Raw genomic sequence first — 17,900 nt, forward strand, 5'->3', positions numbered from 1 at the left:
GTGGGGCGATGCTTCACCCCGCAGCAGAGCTCAACAGGGCCGGAAGGCAGCTAGAAAAAAGAATCCTGCGAGGGCCCTGCGACTCGGGGGCAGAAGATTTATTTCCAAAAACAAACCCAGAGCATAAAGTGAAATGGCCGAGTCCAGGATGTGTGGCAGGAGTCGGGACTTAAAAAAGAAAAGAAAAAAAAAAAGCCGTTCGATCACGGTCCCGCGAGCAAACTGGACACGAGCCGAGCAGTTTGGTAGAGAAAGGAAGAAAAAGAAACTGCCAGTGTCCAGATGTCCACGTAAGACTCTGGACTATATCGGCAGCCGGAGGAACTTCTACTGGGCTGACGATCACGCAATAATATCTTAGCGTTTCATATCTGTATTTATATGAAGTCGATATTATGTTTTCCTGTGGTGATTGGTGGGAACGTGTTTTTACGTCTGAGATTTAAATGGAATAACTTGTACAAAACACAAGGAGAGTCACTGCACTTACATGCTTCTATTTAAAAAAAATTAAATAATATCAAGGTTTTAAACTCAAATTTAAATCTTTACTTTGATTTTAACATGTCCGACACACACACACACACACACACACACACACACACACACACACACACACACACACACACACACACACACACACACACACACACACACACACACACACACACACACACACACACACACACACACACACACACACAGTTAGATGTTGAAGCTTCTCTGCAGATAGAATAAAAAAGCAGACTGTACCTTTAAAGCAAGCCGATTCAATCGCTTTTAAATTTTTCCATTTAAAATTTATTTTTCAAAAATACAAAACAAGGAAAATAAGTATATGTACACAAACACTATTAAAATAGAATATGTATAGTACAAAATATGTACAGCTCTCGTCCAACTGAAAAAAAAAAATCCTATCTGCTCCGTTTGTCCTTGATGGTGTAGTGAAGCACTAACGGTTGGGCCTATGGAGAGAAACATATGAAATATTGTTATTAAATGTGAGTTATTTCAGTGGATACGTTGAAATGCTCGTTTTGAAAATAATGTCATTGGACTGTTACGTTTACAGATTGAGAACTTCTACACAGTGTGGTAAAAAACAAGAAAACCTGTTCATGTGTGAAGGAATGTCTGACATTTGTTGGCACCAGTGGACACGGCGGTACTGTACCTTGCCAAACCAGTGCGAGAGCCATAATCGTTTCATGGTCATGTGATCGGGCAGCGACTCGTTATTGAACAACATCTGGACCTATAGGGGGGAGAGACCACACAAACAGATGTGAAGGTGAATCTGAACGTCTGTGATTATTTTTACATGTGAGGCAGGATGTTCTGTTAGCAGAAGATGTGACGCCCCGCTTTTCGCAAGAGTAAAAACATAGTTAGGGCAAGTTTGATATTTGATATGTGATATATTATTTGACATACTCGTTCCGAGAGACCAGGGTCACGTGACTGATACCAAACAATAGTTGGGGTGTGGTCGTTTCTTCACCACCGTGATTTTTGTTTAATGAAAAACATTTTAAGACGAAAGGGAAGCAGAATTAAAACCTCATGACGGAGGCAAACACAATGCTTCTTTTCATTTCATTAGATTCTATTCTATGCAAGACATGACACAGATATTGTCTCAGAGTTTATGATCAGTACTTTGAACCATTTCTTTAGGAATTTGTATGTTGTAAGCTAAAAAGGCGCTAGTCGCTATGTAGCATAGAGCTGTACAGATGTTGCTATGGTTACTTGAGGGTTACCGACTATTAATATAAAGCATCTTGACGGAATGTCCCAGTATATGACTTTGCATTTTCTAACTCCTTACATTTTCATACGTTTACATTTTTCTATAAATCTATAACGATATTAATTGATGTTAAAACTTAAGCTAATTATTGCCACTATAATATACGTCCTCTCATCTATAGATGTCTGTAAGAATATTAATATTGTATTATCATCATTCTACTCTTTGAAAGGTTGAGTTGGCTCCGATACAAAAAAATTGATGTTTGCACCGTTAACGAGTATATGACAATAAATACTGAATCATATTAGTACATTTTGTCAACATGTGCTCAAGTAAATGTTGAATAACTGACAAAGGATAACAAAAAAGCACTATTTAAATCTGTCAATATCAAACTTTTATGACAAAGAAATGTAATTGAGGCTTGATATTTTTGTTTGACCATAAACTTTATCATAAATAACTATAAATTTAAAAAAATTACAAATACATCCAAATAAATAGAAGTTGAATTAAGAAAATAAACATTTATTTTACCTAAAATGTAAAACATGAATGCACATTTAAAGGCTCATATCAGTTGGCCGATGATAACGTTTAGGCTCCAGAAATTATTCATGTATTTTTTTGTTAGAAATGTGACATTTGTCTTCCATGACTTTGTCTCACAACTGAGCAGATTGTAGTTCGTCTTTTTCTGGAGTGTAACGTAAACATCTCCTTTCCATCCAATGATTATTTAAGGACTGACCTGGTGTTTCTCCACGTTCAGCCGATGACAGAGAACTCTCCGTAGGTGTCTCACTTCAGCTCGGACCGAACAGCGAACAAACTTCTGCTGCAGTGAAGAAGGTCGTCAAAAAAAAGAAAAAAGAAAAAGAAAGGACAGACAAACAAAAACACCGTTAATCTCTTGCGAAGCAACGTGACCTGCCAAAGACACATTCACATAAAGTCTTTACTGCTCCAACACTTGTGGTCACCGGGGAGGTCGTCGGGCAGACGTCTTGTTTTCTTATTTACGCTGCAGGTTAACGTGTCCGTCCGTTTTACTCCAACAGACGACAGAACGCTGGAAAAATGTCCCACATTTCGACTCGACTCGTGCGTCAACAGTATCAACTGGTGCTGACTCACATTTCTGCGTTTGCTGTTCAGTGAAAGTTAAAAAAAATAAAATAAAAGGCCTGACAAGTCAATAAATATCTGCTCAGTTTTGGATGGAACACTTAGCGCTTGCAGGCGGCTGTCTTTCAAAAAAATATGTTTTTAAATGTCTACCCAACACTTAACACATTTCCAAGCGTGTAAAGAAAAACAGACTAATAATGAGGAAGCAGTGTATCGACGGGACGTGGCCACGCCGCCGTTACAATTTAGATTTACGGCGTAAATAAATCCCGGGTTTCTCCTGGACGCGTTCCCGTCTCGGTTGACTTATTACACACTATTAAGCCATAGAGCTAAATTTCCTTTCCGCCTGCGCGCAGCACAAGACGGTATTTCTTCTAAGGCTGGGGGCAGAAATATCATTTACCAAAATTTCCACCTCTGTGAAGAAAAGAAAAAAAATCGAGGGCGAATGGATTGGTGCTTTGCGTGTCCAATCAGCATGAGAGAGTGACATGCAACAAAAGGGTTAAAGGTCAAAACTTAAAGCCATATCACTACCATGACTCAGGTTTGTGTTGGAAAAATGAGCCAGCGTGACACTTCAGGGTTTAGTCTTTTGTTTTCAAAATTTGAAGCTGAATGATCCTCATTTTCAGCTCATCACACAAAAGGTGAGATAGAACGACAACTAAACACGAGTCAGAGATGAAAATATTCTATACTGTATCACTATTATTATAATGTAACATTAGATAAAGAATAAACACATTTTATGTATAGGAGTGGTTAATGATGCCCTGACGCTCGCAGCAGTCAAAACTAAAAAAGGATAAAAGTCATAAATTCCAACCTCATGTGTGACACAAACTGCAAAATTGGATTTAAAATAACAAAACAACACAAACTCTGTTTGAACATAAGATCTCGACCAAATGAAATAAAATAAACAACATCATCCATACATATTATGCTGGGAATATAGGAAAAATACTCTCAATATACTCTTTTTATAATGTACCAGTTTAAAAAAAATTTGGGGAAAAATCTGGACTCTTGATTTGAACCCTAAATAGGACAAGCAGGAACATACAGGGTAGTTTGTTGATCTGTGGCGCCCTCTGCTGGCTGAACAAACTCTTTGCAGTCCGTCGCACAATGAGGGTTGTGGAGAGGAATTGAGGTGATCAAAAATTAAGAGTTCGCCATTGACAATTACGTGTTCCCCTTCTATTGTACTGGTTTAGTTTAGTGGGTCACACCGCTGACTTTGGTACAGAAGGTCGCAGTTCGATTCCAGGTCATCCCTGTGTGGGACCTTAGGCACGGCACTTAATGCTACACCTGCCTTGATGGTTGTAAGTCGCTTTGGAAAAAAAGCGTTAGCAAAATGAATGAACTGAAATGAAATGACGTATTTAAGGGTAAACTGAAGACCCATGTGTTTCCTCAGACTTTTGAGTTTCCTTAAATTGTTTTTATTAAGTTTTTTGCCTTTATTTTCTTTTTATTTTTTCAATATAATTATTTCAAATACTTCTCTCCAAGTCTTTTTTAATGTGCCGCACTTTGATCATCTAATAAATAAACTTGACTTACATGCCAGATTTTTTTTAACTTAAACAGGACAGAAGTTGTAAATGTTCAGATATTCAAAGGACAGAGTCAATTTGAAGAGTGACATTTTGAATCCATCAGTCTTGTTTTAAACTGCTGAAAGGGCCAAACCCTGATGAAAGATTTGCTGCCTCTTGCTTATTCTTATTCTTAATATTATGTTGCTGTGTAATGTTTGGGCTCAAGTCAACACTTTGGCCCCTACAAGCTCCACAATGTAGGTTGAAAAAAACAAAAAAAACAAACTAAAGTGCAATTATTGAGCAGTTAGTGGTTGTGGGTTGGAAATAAAGACGTATTATTATTATTATTATTATTATGCTTCACTTGCGTAAACTCGTCTCACTTATCCGTGTCTCACTTATCCACGTCCCTCTGAGAGTGTGAGGATTCGTCGGCAGCTCAGACTTCACCAGCTCAGAGCGCTGGTTTCTGCTGTCGCTGCAGATGTCATTGTTCCATGTGTTTGCTTTAGCAGTTAAGGGTAGAAATCTACTTGTTAGGGCCTTTTTACTTCTTTTCTTTTTTTAACTGGAAGCAAGGCTGTGAGCCAAGTCACAGCGACAACCATTTCTCTAAGTACAAAGACTTTTCCCTGAATACATGTAGGACTGTATATTGGTATTTGCGACTCACCTGAAGAGTGAGTTTTGTTTTATCTTTTCCAGCAAACGACGAACTGTAGAAAGACAAGAACAGAAGAGACGGCACTGAAAAATACACAGAAACACAGTCACCTACATATTCTCATTATCATATCAGACTTGTGTCAAAGGGAATGTATTTTAAACGAGGGGCGGATCAAGGAATTTTCTAAATCAGGGGCCATTCCTCTGCCGAACGTCATTAAATACATTTTAATAAACTTGCACTTGCCGTTTTAAGTGCGTCAACATGTGCTTGATAGTATTTGGTCGTTAGATCCGAAAGTAATCAAAAAATCTTCTGTTGTGACACATTTGGGATTTTGGTTTAGTCAAGACGGGAAAGGAAAACAGTTGTTGATCTGCTGTTTACGTCACCTGATGACGTGATATTAAATGTTCCCTCAATGCTCAAAAGTCCAACTGGGCCGAGCCATTTCATCACAAACTCGACTGTCACCATGGCCGCTCCAGCAAAATAATATATTAAAAAAAAGATTCACTTAAGATATGAGATGATTCCAGAGACTTACCTTAGTCCTTCTAAACACAGCGACACCTGCTCGTCGTATCTGTAGAAGTGAGCTTTAGAATGGTCGAAGCTGGTGTACGGTAAACCTGTCGCATCGGGGAGGGCGTCTGAAGAGGAGAGAAATCAATAAAGTTGAACTTTACAAACAGAAAAACACATTGATCACTGTTCTTTTGCATCTCCAGGTCATTCCAACGTGGTCGACCCAACAAATCATCATCCAAATAATTGAGAGGGTGAAGAGTTTTACTGCATAAATGTGGCAGGTGTCCCACTACTGCCCCTCAGTGGAGAGTTTTATACCAACAATTTCACAAAAACAGGATATTTAAAAAAAAAAAACGACAACACTAATTTGACCTAAGGCTACATCCGTACCAATACGTTTTACTTTTAATAAAGCATTTTAAAAATGCAAACTTCTCTTCATCCAGACGAACTGTGTGAACTCTGGTTGCTTAGTTGCAGAGAACACGACGAATGACGGACGGATACAGTGAAGAGTCAGAGCAGGGATTTATGTTCTTAGACCGACGACGCGGTGGAAACGTAACTGACGGTAAGTGTTACCAACGCTGATAAGAGCCAACCAGGAAGCAGAGACGGACGACTGCGTCATCATTTCCAAACATCTCTGTTTCTCTGCTTTCAAATTAAGACGGGGCAATCGGTGTTTCCATATTTCTCCCTTTTTAGGGGCTGGATTACTCCACAGCGGTGTAGACGGCGTGCGTAATGTAGCAACAGTGATGAGTCATAAAACTGAACTGAAGTAGTGTGGATGTAGTGCGGCCTAAAGCGTAATCACAAACTTACCGTCCCCAGCAGGTTGGATGACTCTCTCTAACCCACGTGACTGATAAAACTCCTTTATTCTTTTGTCTTCGCCTGTAAAAAAAAAAGAAAAAAAAGAACATGGATTAAATGCAACTGAATAAACAAACAATCAGAATTTATAATTTTAAAGTGCACAAGCTCCAAACACTTCAGTCAGCTGTTAGTGTTCAGCGAAGAGTGTTTCAGCGAGCAGACTTTTCTCCACATACTTTCTTGAAGTCCAGGCACCAGCTTGTAGACGATGTCCTGCATCACTCGGTCCAGCTTCAGGTTGAGTAACGGCTGCGTCTCGTGGATCTTGATGTTGCACATCGGACAGTACTTGCTAGTTTGCAGGTATTTCACGATGCAACTTTTACAGACTAGAGCAAAAAAAGAGAGAGAGAAAGTCAAAACAGTTATATAAAGTCATATAAAATGGCAGAAATAACTTTTTTTTTCTCTTTTTCAAATTAATAGCATGAGTAATGATCACCGCTCTGGTCAAACTCACATGTGTGCAAACACTCTGTAATTGTCGTGGCGTCTATGAAGTAGCCGGCACAAAGGTAGCAGACGATATGTTCGTTCAGGTCCTTGATCTTCAACTTCACCTCCTCCTGTTGAGATGACAAAAGAAAAAGTGGGTTAAAGTTACAAAATAACTTTCAACTCAAATCAGATACGTGAAGAGTATCGTCTCAGGCTTTGTTCAATCCTTGTCGATATCATTAAAAAGATACATTCACTCGATCTATTCAATATTACGTTGACGTATGTGTGCTGCGACCAACACTTTCCTCGATTCCGTCCGATCCGACACAGAATGACCCGACTCTAAACTAAACCCTCTTCTCATGGGAAGGGAAGGATTTTAATCAATGCTGGTTAAGGTGTGGTCATGTATGTATGATTCTAAGATGTCGCTATCAAAACCTTAATGACAAAGAAATGTAATTGAGGCTTGATAAGTTTATCAATAAATAAATTATTAAATGACAAATACAACCAAATAAAAAGAACTCGAATTACCTAAAATATAAACATAAATGCACATAAAAGGCTCATGTTGGCAGATAATATCGGCCGATATCTGCCTTTCACAGCCATATCGGCCGTGAACAACAACAATACAACAATACAGAGCGCGGCTGTTGTCATGTATTTGGATTTTGTGTTATTTGTGCTATGTTGTCATCGTTAAAATACAATGACTTGCTCAGCTGGACGAGAAGCGAGCGGACAGGGGAGGAAGGACTTTGCAGTTTTAAAGTTTAAACGGCAAAACGTAAACGTAGAGTTTCCTCGTCTGTAAATCACTTGTTATCGTGACAAAGTGCCGCAGATACCAGGGGCAGCGGGCACTGACCTTTGACCTCCGCGTCGGAAGGTAGGAAAGTGGAACCGGCCCGGAGGAAAAGCCCGGACCGGACCACCGGGCCGGAGCGGAGCGGGAGGAGGAAACGGTTCCAATAGAAACAAACTTCCTGTGAACAACGTGGTGTCGTTGTTCCCCGTTCAACACGCACAGACCGGCCGACGGGAGAGAGAGAGAGAGAGAGAGAGAGAGAGAGAGAGAGAGAGAGAGAGAGAGAGAGAGAGAGAGACTACGGGGTCACCCGCCGTGCACCGGTCGCTCGCACGGCGCTTTTTTTTTAACTACTTATAAATTCACGGTTGAACCAATGAACGCGGCGGAAATAAGAGGAATAACAAACGGTGGGTTCCGGACACGTTGAGGCAGGACAACACGGGTGGACCCCCCCACCCCCACCCCGCATCACCACCGCCGCTCACGCATGCTCACGCACGGCTCTCTTCAGCATCGCCCCCCCCCCCCTCCCTCTCTCCATCAGAGAAGACAACGATCTACCGTCTACGCGCGCGTGTTTATCTCGCCCCCCACCGGAGCCCGACCCCCCCTCCGCCGCACAGGGTCGCTCCCCGCGGCGGGGGAGCACCAGCCGGGCGGCCGCTCACCTCGTTCCGCAGCGGGTCCAGCTTGTAGACGGACTGGAGCTGGTTTCGTAGCCGCATCGCTATGGCCATCGGACCTTGCTCCGCCATCTTTGGGAATTATGCCTACTTCCGGGTAAACCGGATGTGTCCCCTTTTTTCACGCGAGCCGGAAAAGGCGGGAAACTGCGTGCGAGATGTAAACAAGGAATAAATACATTAAATGAACCGATGAATAACATGTCACTTCAACGAAAAGTTAATAGATAAGAAGTTAAGAGATATTTATATTTTTTTCAGGCGTATATTTTTTGTTGTATGTCGGCTGACACATTTTAATTTAATTACAAAAATAAATAAGTAATAAATAATATAATAAAAATCAGTTGAAGTAGTTTTTAATGACAAAAGAGTGTAAATTCTCTGATTTCAGCTTCTTAAATGTGAATATTTTCTGGTTTCTTTGCTCCTCTATGACAGTAAACTAAATATCGTTGGTGTGTGGACAAAACAAAACATCATGTTGTGGTTTTGGGAAAGACGATGAACATTTTTCACCATTTTATGACATTTTATTGACCAAACAACTAATCGATTAATCGAGAAAATAAGACACGGTTGTAGATACTTGACAACCAACTTTTCTTGGATAACAACGACCTGGATGTAACAGTTATCTTAATTTGATGAAGATCAATTTCTAACCCTTACGTGAGGCTGAGCCTTAAAACTGAAATATAGCAATTCATAAATGTTTGTATAGGATGTGAGTTCAGATGGACTTTTTCACCTTTAAAATGTTTATTTAGTAATATATGGCATACATTGTTTGAATGTTAATGTTGTTTTGTGTTTGATTATGACAGATTCCAGGGTTCAATTGTGACAATTGAGAGAAAATGTGCACTGCCACATGGTGGATGCATTAATGATGTAAGTCTAATACAACTTACTTTAGTATTATTTGCTTGAGAGAATTTTGGATTTGTAATGTTTTCATTTGCATCTTCATAATCTGATTAATAGCAAATTTGTAACAGATTTGCAACACTGACTTGTCCTCTATCTGCTCCTCAGTCCCATGTGTGAAAATCCAGGTTTAAGACCTTGAATGTTTCAGTGTTGTGTTTAACCTAATTGCTGTCAAGGGATTAACAAACCGAACATCTGCACCATGGTAACATTAATCCGTTTTATCAACTATAAGGCTGCAACCTACAATCACTAAGTCTGATGAATATTTTCTTTGATAATTGATTGGTTGTTTTGGATGTATGTGTCCACCATTATTCCCTTACGCAGATAGATTCTGCTGTCTGAGCAGCTGATCAAAAACCTCAGAGAGCTTGTGTTTACTATAAGACAGAAAACTGGGGAAACTAGCTAGTGTTTACATTTGAGAGGCTGGTACCAGTGAATGTTTGATATTTTTGAAGGAAATCACACAAACTATTGTCAATTGACAATCACCTGATCATGTCGGCTGTATCCGTGGATATCAGCTTCTGGATGTCTGAGGAAACACGTGAAAATAATAGCATAAGATACAAACAAATCCCTTTGCGAGATTACTCAACTGAAAATAAATAAATTAAGTGGGTTTTTTTAAAGAAAATGTGCAGATGCATGTCTGGAATCAGGTAATATGGTGCACAAGTACAACATGAATAAAGGCATGAAGTGGAAGTTGCTGTCTCGGGGCTTAAGAGTTCTGCTTGGTTTGTAAAGTGAAAGCAAATATAATATGTACTGTGGATCCAGGCCATTAAAAGCTTTGTTTATGAAGATTAATCTTGAAAGGAACACAGTCTGAATCTCTACGTTGCTTAATTCTCTGTCCCTACAGGCTTTATTATGCAAGGAGTTGCTCTTTATGTTTTGCTGTGCAATTAATCATATTTTTTTTCCAGTGTTGCTCCATTTATTAGTCCCCGTTCTGAACAATAGAGGGCACTGCAGGCACACGCTTCAGCCAGTTGTTTGCGGCCTTTGGCATCTGCAGGTATTGATTTAATGTCACACGAAGAGGTGTCACCAAGTCTTCTGAGTAGTTTTGACTATAATACGGTTGTTGAGCAGAAGGCGCCATTAAAACTTCCGACGTCACTACACCGACCTCTTGCTCAGTGGGTCAGGCCTTTGAGATGCCCTCATAAATATGTAGGAAAAAAAATCTCTTATAGCAGTTGGTATTATATTCTTACATTCATTATCTGTTTAATTTTCATGTTTATTTGACTACACACCTACTCATGATGGGATCATGTGTGGGCTATACAGTATACAGTGCTTCATTCTATGTTTGACGCCTCCTGATAAGTTTGACACATTTATGTTTGTATTTGGCGCCTGGCCCAGATTAACTTGGAGGGTGAAAGTGTGCTATAAGATGGAACCAAAACCCAAAGGTGCTCCGGGACAAAGGGCAGTAAAATGTGAAGTGTGGGAAAAAACCCACTGTTAAACCCACCACAATCCTCGGCAGCACAAGAGAATGCGGTGGGTCCTGTAACCTGAATCCTCCAGACGTCCCGAGACCTATACAGTGCGCAGGCAGGGGTGGGCTGCAATGCAATCCAATTAGATCTGGTAAATTATGTCAGGCACCACTGTGTGGATCCTACAATACGTCTTCTGTCAAAATGTAAATGAAACGAGAGCTCCGTCACTGTGTCGCGTCACACAAAACAGCAATGGAATCAAAGCAGTAGCATGAGATTAATTTAAATGAAAATTCAAACATGCAACTTTTAGTGTGATGCAATTTAACAATGCACACTTGAGGAATAATATCATTTAATTAGGTTTTAAAACTTATTGTTATATTGTGACGGAGCTAACATGAGTTTAATTGGCTTTACGGGTCTAATCTTTGCAGCGGTAACCCCCTTTTCCACTCGGAGGAGAGCTTGTGACTGATGTGTTTGAACCCCCAGACTGTTTTAAGGGGGGGCGGAGGGGTTGAATGAGCACTTCTCTCCCCCCTCCTTCAACAACAACCATCAAGGGGGCCCTTGAGAAAAGCACTGAAGCATCGAGCCAGTGGCCAGCCATACAGCGGAGGACTGTGGTCGTCGTCCTGGGCAGCTCCCAGAACCTAAATATGCTTATAACTTATTGTGTGAATATGACGCACGGTGCTGATGAAATGAAAGAGCGTGTGTGTGTGTGTGTGTGTGTGTGTGTGTGTGTGTGTGTGTGTGTGTGGCCTCCGCCGACATTTTTTTTCTGCAGATAATCGTGCGGCTTGTGTGTTTGGGACCAGAACATTTTTAAACCAACAGTTTGTGTTTTTTTTCATACACATATACAATATATCTGAGGTTCTTACTCAGACGCGGGCAAGAATCTGTGTTTGTTTTTCCAAAAACGTTCTCACAATTATTCACTTAGGGGAAGAATGAGAAGTACTAGTTTTGTGGAAAAATTAATTTCCAAATGGGGAGGGGGGGAAATGTATTCTTGGTTGTGGCTGAGTTGCAGCAGAATTAGCGTCTCTACCCTGTTTCGACAGGTCGTCGTTTTGGTATTACATGCGGAGGTCTCTCCTTGATCCCTCCCAGAGGCCTTCCAACCTGCGGACCACCCAAAAGCTGCCATCCCCAAACAAAGACTCTCTCCCTTCATTCATCCTTTTGTGATTTCCCAGTGTAACGGAATGACTGGCAAGTTTCGCCTTATTCCTACCACCTCAGTGGGTCTGCAGCAGTAGCAGCAGCAGCAGCAGCAGCAGCAGAGTGTGCGAGAGCCGTTTATTGAGAATGTTAAATCTGGCATGAGCGCTTTGTTTTTTCTCGGGGGGGGGGGGGGGGGGGGGGGGGGGGGGGGGGGGGGTGACAATTATAAGACTCATAATTGACGCAGCTTTTCTTTGGATTTTTGAGAAATATTACTCGGAGAATAACTCGAAACCTAAACCACTGGCTACAATGTACATTTCTATTCACTCTTGTTCCATTTTCCATTCACACAATTGAGCGAATGTGCTTACAAGCAAGGTGCGAATCACTTCCAATTGAAATTGCGAGATAGGAAAATCAAAAGCAATATGTTTTTTCAATCTTGGCAGCCTTAGTTTTGAAGAGCCGCCGTGATCAGTCTCGCTTCAGCGAACCTTCATAGTCTGGGCCCTGTCCCCCCCCCGCCGTCTGCCGTTTCCTCTTGCCATGTAACGTCTTATCTGCTGGGTCTGCGAGGTCACTGCTTATCTGATTGACAGGCCTTTGACTCCACGCGATATCCAAATAACCTGAGGGCCTGGAGGCGCAGGAGGACCACAGCGTGGCAAAATCCACCAGCTGGGAGAGTGTGTGTGTGTGTGGAGGCAAAAGAGCCGGTGGCGAGGGAGAGGATCAAGGCAGATCCTTTAATTCATTGTCAGTACTTCACGTCAAAATCATGGACAATAGATCTATTTCCTTGGCGTGTCTGTAGGTTTGCCAGTGATGTTTCTCCCGTCCTTCACTTTTATTAGGGAATAATTAGTTTATCTGACGGATCAAACGCCTGCCAGGACTTCAAAGGCAGGTATAGCATTTGAGTATCATTTTTTTTTCCTGTTGGGTTAAAGTGACAGACATTTAAAAAGAAAAAAAAGAGAGAGACAGAGAGCGAATGTATTACAAGCACATATTCTCTCTCTCTGTGTCTGTGTCTGCCTGCCTGTCCTTCGGTTGGATGTTAACTATTACCCCGCCTAATCAAACCATGCATGAGGAAACTCCTTCGAACTGGAGGGGTATGAATCATCTGGAAAATTCACAGAAATGATAGAGAGAGACCCCGTTTACCTCTGTCCTGGACGTCCTGTGCCAAAACAACCAAACAACCACCCTGCTACTAGAATCAAGGTTCCGTCATGCCAAGAAAGAGGCCCCCATTCTCTCTTTCTCTCTCTCTCTCTCGGAGCAATCAGAGCATGCAGGGGTGGACTGCAGCCTTTGTCTTCCTCTGCTCCAGCAATTGGCCGCCAAGTGGCAGGCTAATGACAAGAGCCCTGTTGGACTGACTCCAACGCAGTGCAGCTTGTGCTATTTGATGGGCGAGGGCATAACGGATGATGTAGGGCAAGCCCTTAACCCCCCCCCCCCCCCCGGCCGAAACCCTGCAACAACTTCCAATATCACAATCTGAATCAAAAAAAGGAAAGAAAGGAAAGAAAATGACATGCATAGGAATTTGCCTCAGTGAGAAAATGGTGCCAAGATGTGCTGACATGATGAACCACAGTGGAGTTTGTGCGTTCGGTGATCGCGCTGTAGTTCATCAGTGGATTTGACAGGGACGAAATACTCAACAGTAAAACTCGACACGACTGAAGCTGTTTTCAGACACGTAAAGTGGGTCTGGATATTTACCGGAATTTGCTTTTTCAAATATGGAGAATGGGAGATTTTTGGGGGGGGTCAGACGCATTCACAAAAGCAGGAACATTTCTGCAAATTTAAAAGTTAGGGGCGGTGCCTGGTTGGAGAGTGAAGACATACGTCGTCGTGATACGCTAATTGTAAAGTAACAAAGTCCCTATTATAAAATAAAAGCAATTAAAAACAATAGAAATACAAGTATATGATAAAAGAAAAGGGAATAAAATTAGGTTGCAGCAAAGGTGCCTCAAAGGTCAAAGTGAGGTGACCCTTTGTCACAAGCCGTGATCTATAGGAATAACCAGCAGAGCTTCGTCCAACAGTGAACGCCCGGGCTTATAGGGAGTTAAACAGTCCTTGATGTAGTTTGCAGCGAGGCCATTTAATAATATAAAAGTTATAAGATGATGACAAAAGGTTATAATGTAATTGTTATCAACTTGGACCGCCGCTCTTTTATTTTCTCTGTTCATTTTTTGTTGTCGTCGTAAAAAAAAATATCTCTGGAACTAAAGGCATTCCATCTGCAGAATGAACTGTAGAGCTGCAACTGGTGTTTTGCCTCAGTCAGTTTCTCAAGTCCTCAGTTCAGATGAGCCAGGGGCCAAATAGTGAATGACACGAAGATGTGGGAAGACGCTGCGATAGGAGCAATTTGCCAATAAGAAATAATAAGTTGACCTGCCAGTGTCAGAGAAGAGAGAAATCTTCTTCGTATTAAATCTTATTAATGTAGCACAATGGAGCTTTGTCTGTCATCTAGTGAATTTTCATTACTGCCGTGCGTGTGCGCGCGCATGTGTGTGTGTGAGATCTGTGAGATCTGTGTGCTCAGACCTGCATGGCATGTGTGTCAAGTGCACACAAAACGCAGTGAGCCGTGATGAATCTCAAGCTTCTCAGTTATTTCAGGATTATTAAAGGACTCAGACTTTTCTCCACAAGGGAAATAAAACAGATGGATTAATGGATGGATGGATGGATAAATAGATAGAATACTTGAAACATTTGATGGATTCAGACTTGCATAATCCCTCAATTTCCTCTCTCGCACGCACGCACCCACGCACACGCACACGCACACACACACACACACACACACACCTCTCTTTGAAAGTGAAGACGCACGAGGAGCGGAGGCACACTTGCTGCTGTATCGTCTCTGTGCAGGGAGGCGCGCACTCACTCATCGCACAAGCCATCTCATCTTCATGGGCATTTAAGCGAATGAGGGTGAATGGACAACAAACTCCGCAGAGAGGAAGCGTCGCCTGAATCCCGAGGGAAGGATGCAGGCGAGGCGAGTGCTGCGGTCACAGGCTGTCTGCACCACGGTTAGACCCATGTATTGGATTCTTTCAGCACTGGACTCTGTGCTTGTGAGTTATAACGCACTGCAAACATAAAGAGTCTTGAATTATTTTTTTATGAAGATAAAATTGGTATGTTTTTATTTTAGAAATTCTTCATTTAGGGGGAAATTACATAAGCCAGAGGTTCCTGCATTACTTCAATGTACCTTGTTGAGTTTTTGACGACGTCTGGTGCGACCATATCAACCGTTTCCTAAAATATCGCCTCTACCGGTGACAGGACGTTCGCCACAAGTACTTTGTTTCCGCCTCAGAGCATCGTGGCCTTTACCAACGCGTGAGCTTGTAAAGGTAAGCGTTATGGTTATGATTATGGTTAGGGTGACATGGCAGCGAATCAGCACGATTACTTTACAGAATACTAGGAAATCCATTTAAAGCTACAGTGTGTAATATTTAGAAGAACTTATTCACAGAAACTGAATATATTGTCCATATATACAGTTACATGAGGTGGACCTGACCTCCGTCGCGTTGAACCCGGTTGTTGCACAAAACGCTCCAGAACACGTCGCATTCGCGTTGAATTTTCAGACGCTGTCGCAAACCGGAAATGGAATCAGCGACGCGCCGCCAAAAAAGTGTCCCCTGTCGGTCGCGGTTTGCAACTTTACCACCAGATGCGGCCAGAAACTTAACAAAAATTACACACTGGGGCTTTAAGAGACAGTGGACAGAGGGCAGGAGGTGGGGGCAGAGAAATCGACGAAATGCAAAGTATCAAAACCAGGGATGTTGCAGTTAAGGGCTAGGACACCAGAAGACCCCCCAGATCTTCTGAGTACAAAAAGCCTCGATACAAAAATCTTCACAGGGCTCAACAAAGTCGTCAGGACCGAGGACAATAACCAGCGAAAACAAATATCTTTCTTCTTCCTGCGGATAAAATCTAAGAAACATTTACTGTAGTTTTTTAAGAACATCTCTGCTGAAACATGGTGGCACAGTAAGTACCGGCTTGCAGCATCCAGATAAATGCACATCAAAGCGTCACGTTTGTGTGTATTTGTGTTAGATAATGGCAAATCGCTCTTTGATGCCCGAGAGCGATTCCGTTCCAGCTTTCTGACGCATTATTTCCCGTTTGGAAGGAACTTTGATGAGGACCCAGAAGAAGGGAGACCCTTATTGCCTGCACTTACTGTGTCAGCAGTGGAATTGTTTTGGAGACCATCTCCCTCTCCTCCCAGCCTCCCATGCAGGCGGTCTTTCATCTACCTTTGCCATCTTCTTCCGTTAGCATGCGACTGCTGAGATTGCCAAAGCCGCCGACGACACGCCACCGCGCCGCCGCCGCCGCCGCCGCTCGCTGCTGGAGGAAGCAGGGGGAGTCTCGACGTTCACTCTCACTGATACGCGGCGAGGGAACGAGATGATGACACGGGACACTCGTGAGCGCGATACGATTCAAAGGAACTCGCGGGCGATCAGGCGGCAGCGCGTTTTCTCTTTGTTGCGCGTTCAGCGGACATTTAGCGACACACGCTACAGATTTGAAGACGAAAAATCCCGCTGTCCCGTTTTCTAAATCGAGTTTCTAATCTGAAATCTCTTTGTGTTGAGTTTTTATGTGATTACAACATCTTTCAAATTGCCCAATTCCGTTTAGGGTGGCTTTAATATTCCCGTACATGCACGGGACACTGGGAGTTTTATAACCACTTTGAAAGTTTTGTAGTTTTGTTAAAACTTGAATACATGTGCAAGACGCGTTTTTGAAGTCACTGCCTTCATATGCTTTTTTTGCAGGACACTTGCACGATGGTCAGATTACAGTTTTGTTTTCTTTCTTGTTTTTAACACAAAACATTTGTGGAGACAAAAGATTTGAATCCAACTAAATTAGTGAGCAGTCGTATTTTGAAACCATAGAGCTTTGTGAAGCCGGAGGCAGATTAGGGTGATAATCCTTTGGCCCATCAGTGTGTGTGTGTGTGTGTTTTCTTTTGATACACCGGTATCACAGAAATCCTTTCCAGTCCTTTTTTTCCTCTTTACCTTGCGTCTTGGTCACGCAATCCAGAGCCCCGGTCCCCATTTCCCTCACAAAATTAAGAAACGTTAAGGGGCCATACATCATTTCTTTTGCAGGGCCTCGGCCCCGACCGAAGAAAGCGGCGGTTTTCTGGTAATTACTGGGAATCAAAGACTAATTGGCGCAGGATCAAAGGGAGGCATTCTTCCGTAATCCTGGGGGTGTTGCAAATCTTTTGTAATCTGCCCGTTGCGTCCCACCACTGTTTGACATCTATTTACTGTATAAAAAGGAACGCTGCCATCAATTATGGGCCTGCTAGTGCCATTGTTTACTTATGCCAAACCCTGAGTGCCGCGGCGCGCTTTGTGAAATATAGATCTCCCCTCTGCTCTGTTTGCTCTCCGCAGTCGAAGGTGTGCTCTCTTGCTTGCCCTTGGCTTTGGGTTGGGGGTTTTGTCTGGCTGCTTCCTGGTCTGCGATGTGGGCTGAGAGATTAAGGGGGATAGAGTTTTGGCGGCTCTCGGCTTGCATGTTTGCTCAGCGCTGACACGTGGAAACGGACACGTCCCTGTCTATCAGCTGGATGCACTGAAGCAGTTCAGTCAATCTCGTTGTGATTTCCATAGTTGGTATGCATGGAAGACCAAACCCTGTTCAATTTGAGACTTTTGAGTCATGCTTTTGCTGTATCGCTGAGTGATTGAACACAAGAAGCGATTGTCATGCCCTATTTTAAATATATTTTATTT

The 17,900-nt window shown here is 42.3% G+C and overlaps 1 protein-coding gene across 2 annotated transcripts; it reads right to left on the reverse strand.

Moving 5' to 3' along the window:
* Nucleotides 1–778: 778 nt before the first annotated feature.
* pcgf1 (polycomb group ring finger 1) lies at nucleotides 779–8,615 on the reverse strand. 2 transcript variants are annotated; one of them, XM_035650573.2, is made up of 9 exons: nucleotides 8,459–8,615; nucleotides 6,993–7,098; nucleotides 6,709–6,861; nucleotides 6,479–6,550; nucleotides 5,664–5,769; nucleotides 5,123–5,165; nucleotides 2,511–2,594; nucleotides 1,178–1,258; nucleotides 779–968 (listed from the first exon to the last, which is right to left on the reverse strand). In XM_035650573.2, the coding sequence occupies exons 1-9, from the start codon at nucleotides 8,543–8,545 to the stop codon at nucleotides 918–920; spliced, it is 783 nt and encodes a 260-aa protein (XP_035506466.1). In that variant the 5' UTR covers nucleotides 8,546–8,615; the 3' UTR covers nucleotides 779–917. The 2 variants fall into 2 exon arrangements, with proteins under 2 accessions (XP_035506466.1, XP_035506465.1); XM_035650572.2 differs by having other exon boundaries at nucleotides 2,511–2,597.
* Nucleotides 8,616–17,900: the final 9,285 nt, after the last annotated feature.

This window comes from Scophthalmus maximus, chromosome 9, assembly GCF_022379125.1.
Source record: "Scophthalmus maximus strain ysfricsl-2021 chromosome 9, ASM2237912v1, whole genome shotgun sequence".
In the NCBI taxonomy this organism is placed as follows: Eukaryota; Metazoa; Chordata; class Actinopteri; order Pleuronectiformes; family Scophthalmidae; genus Scophthalmus; species Scophthalmus maximus.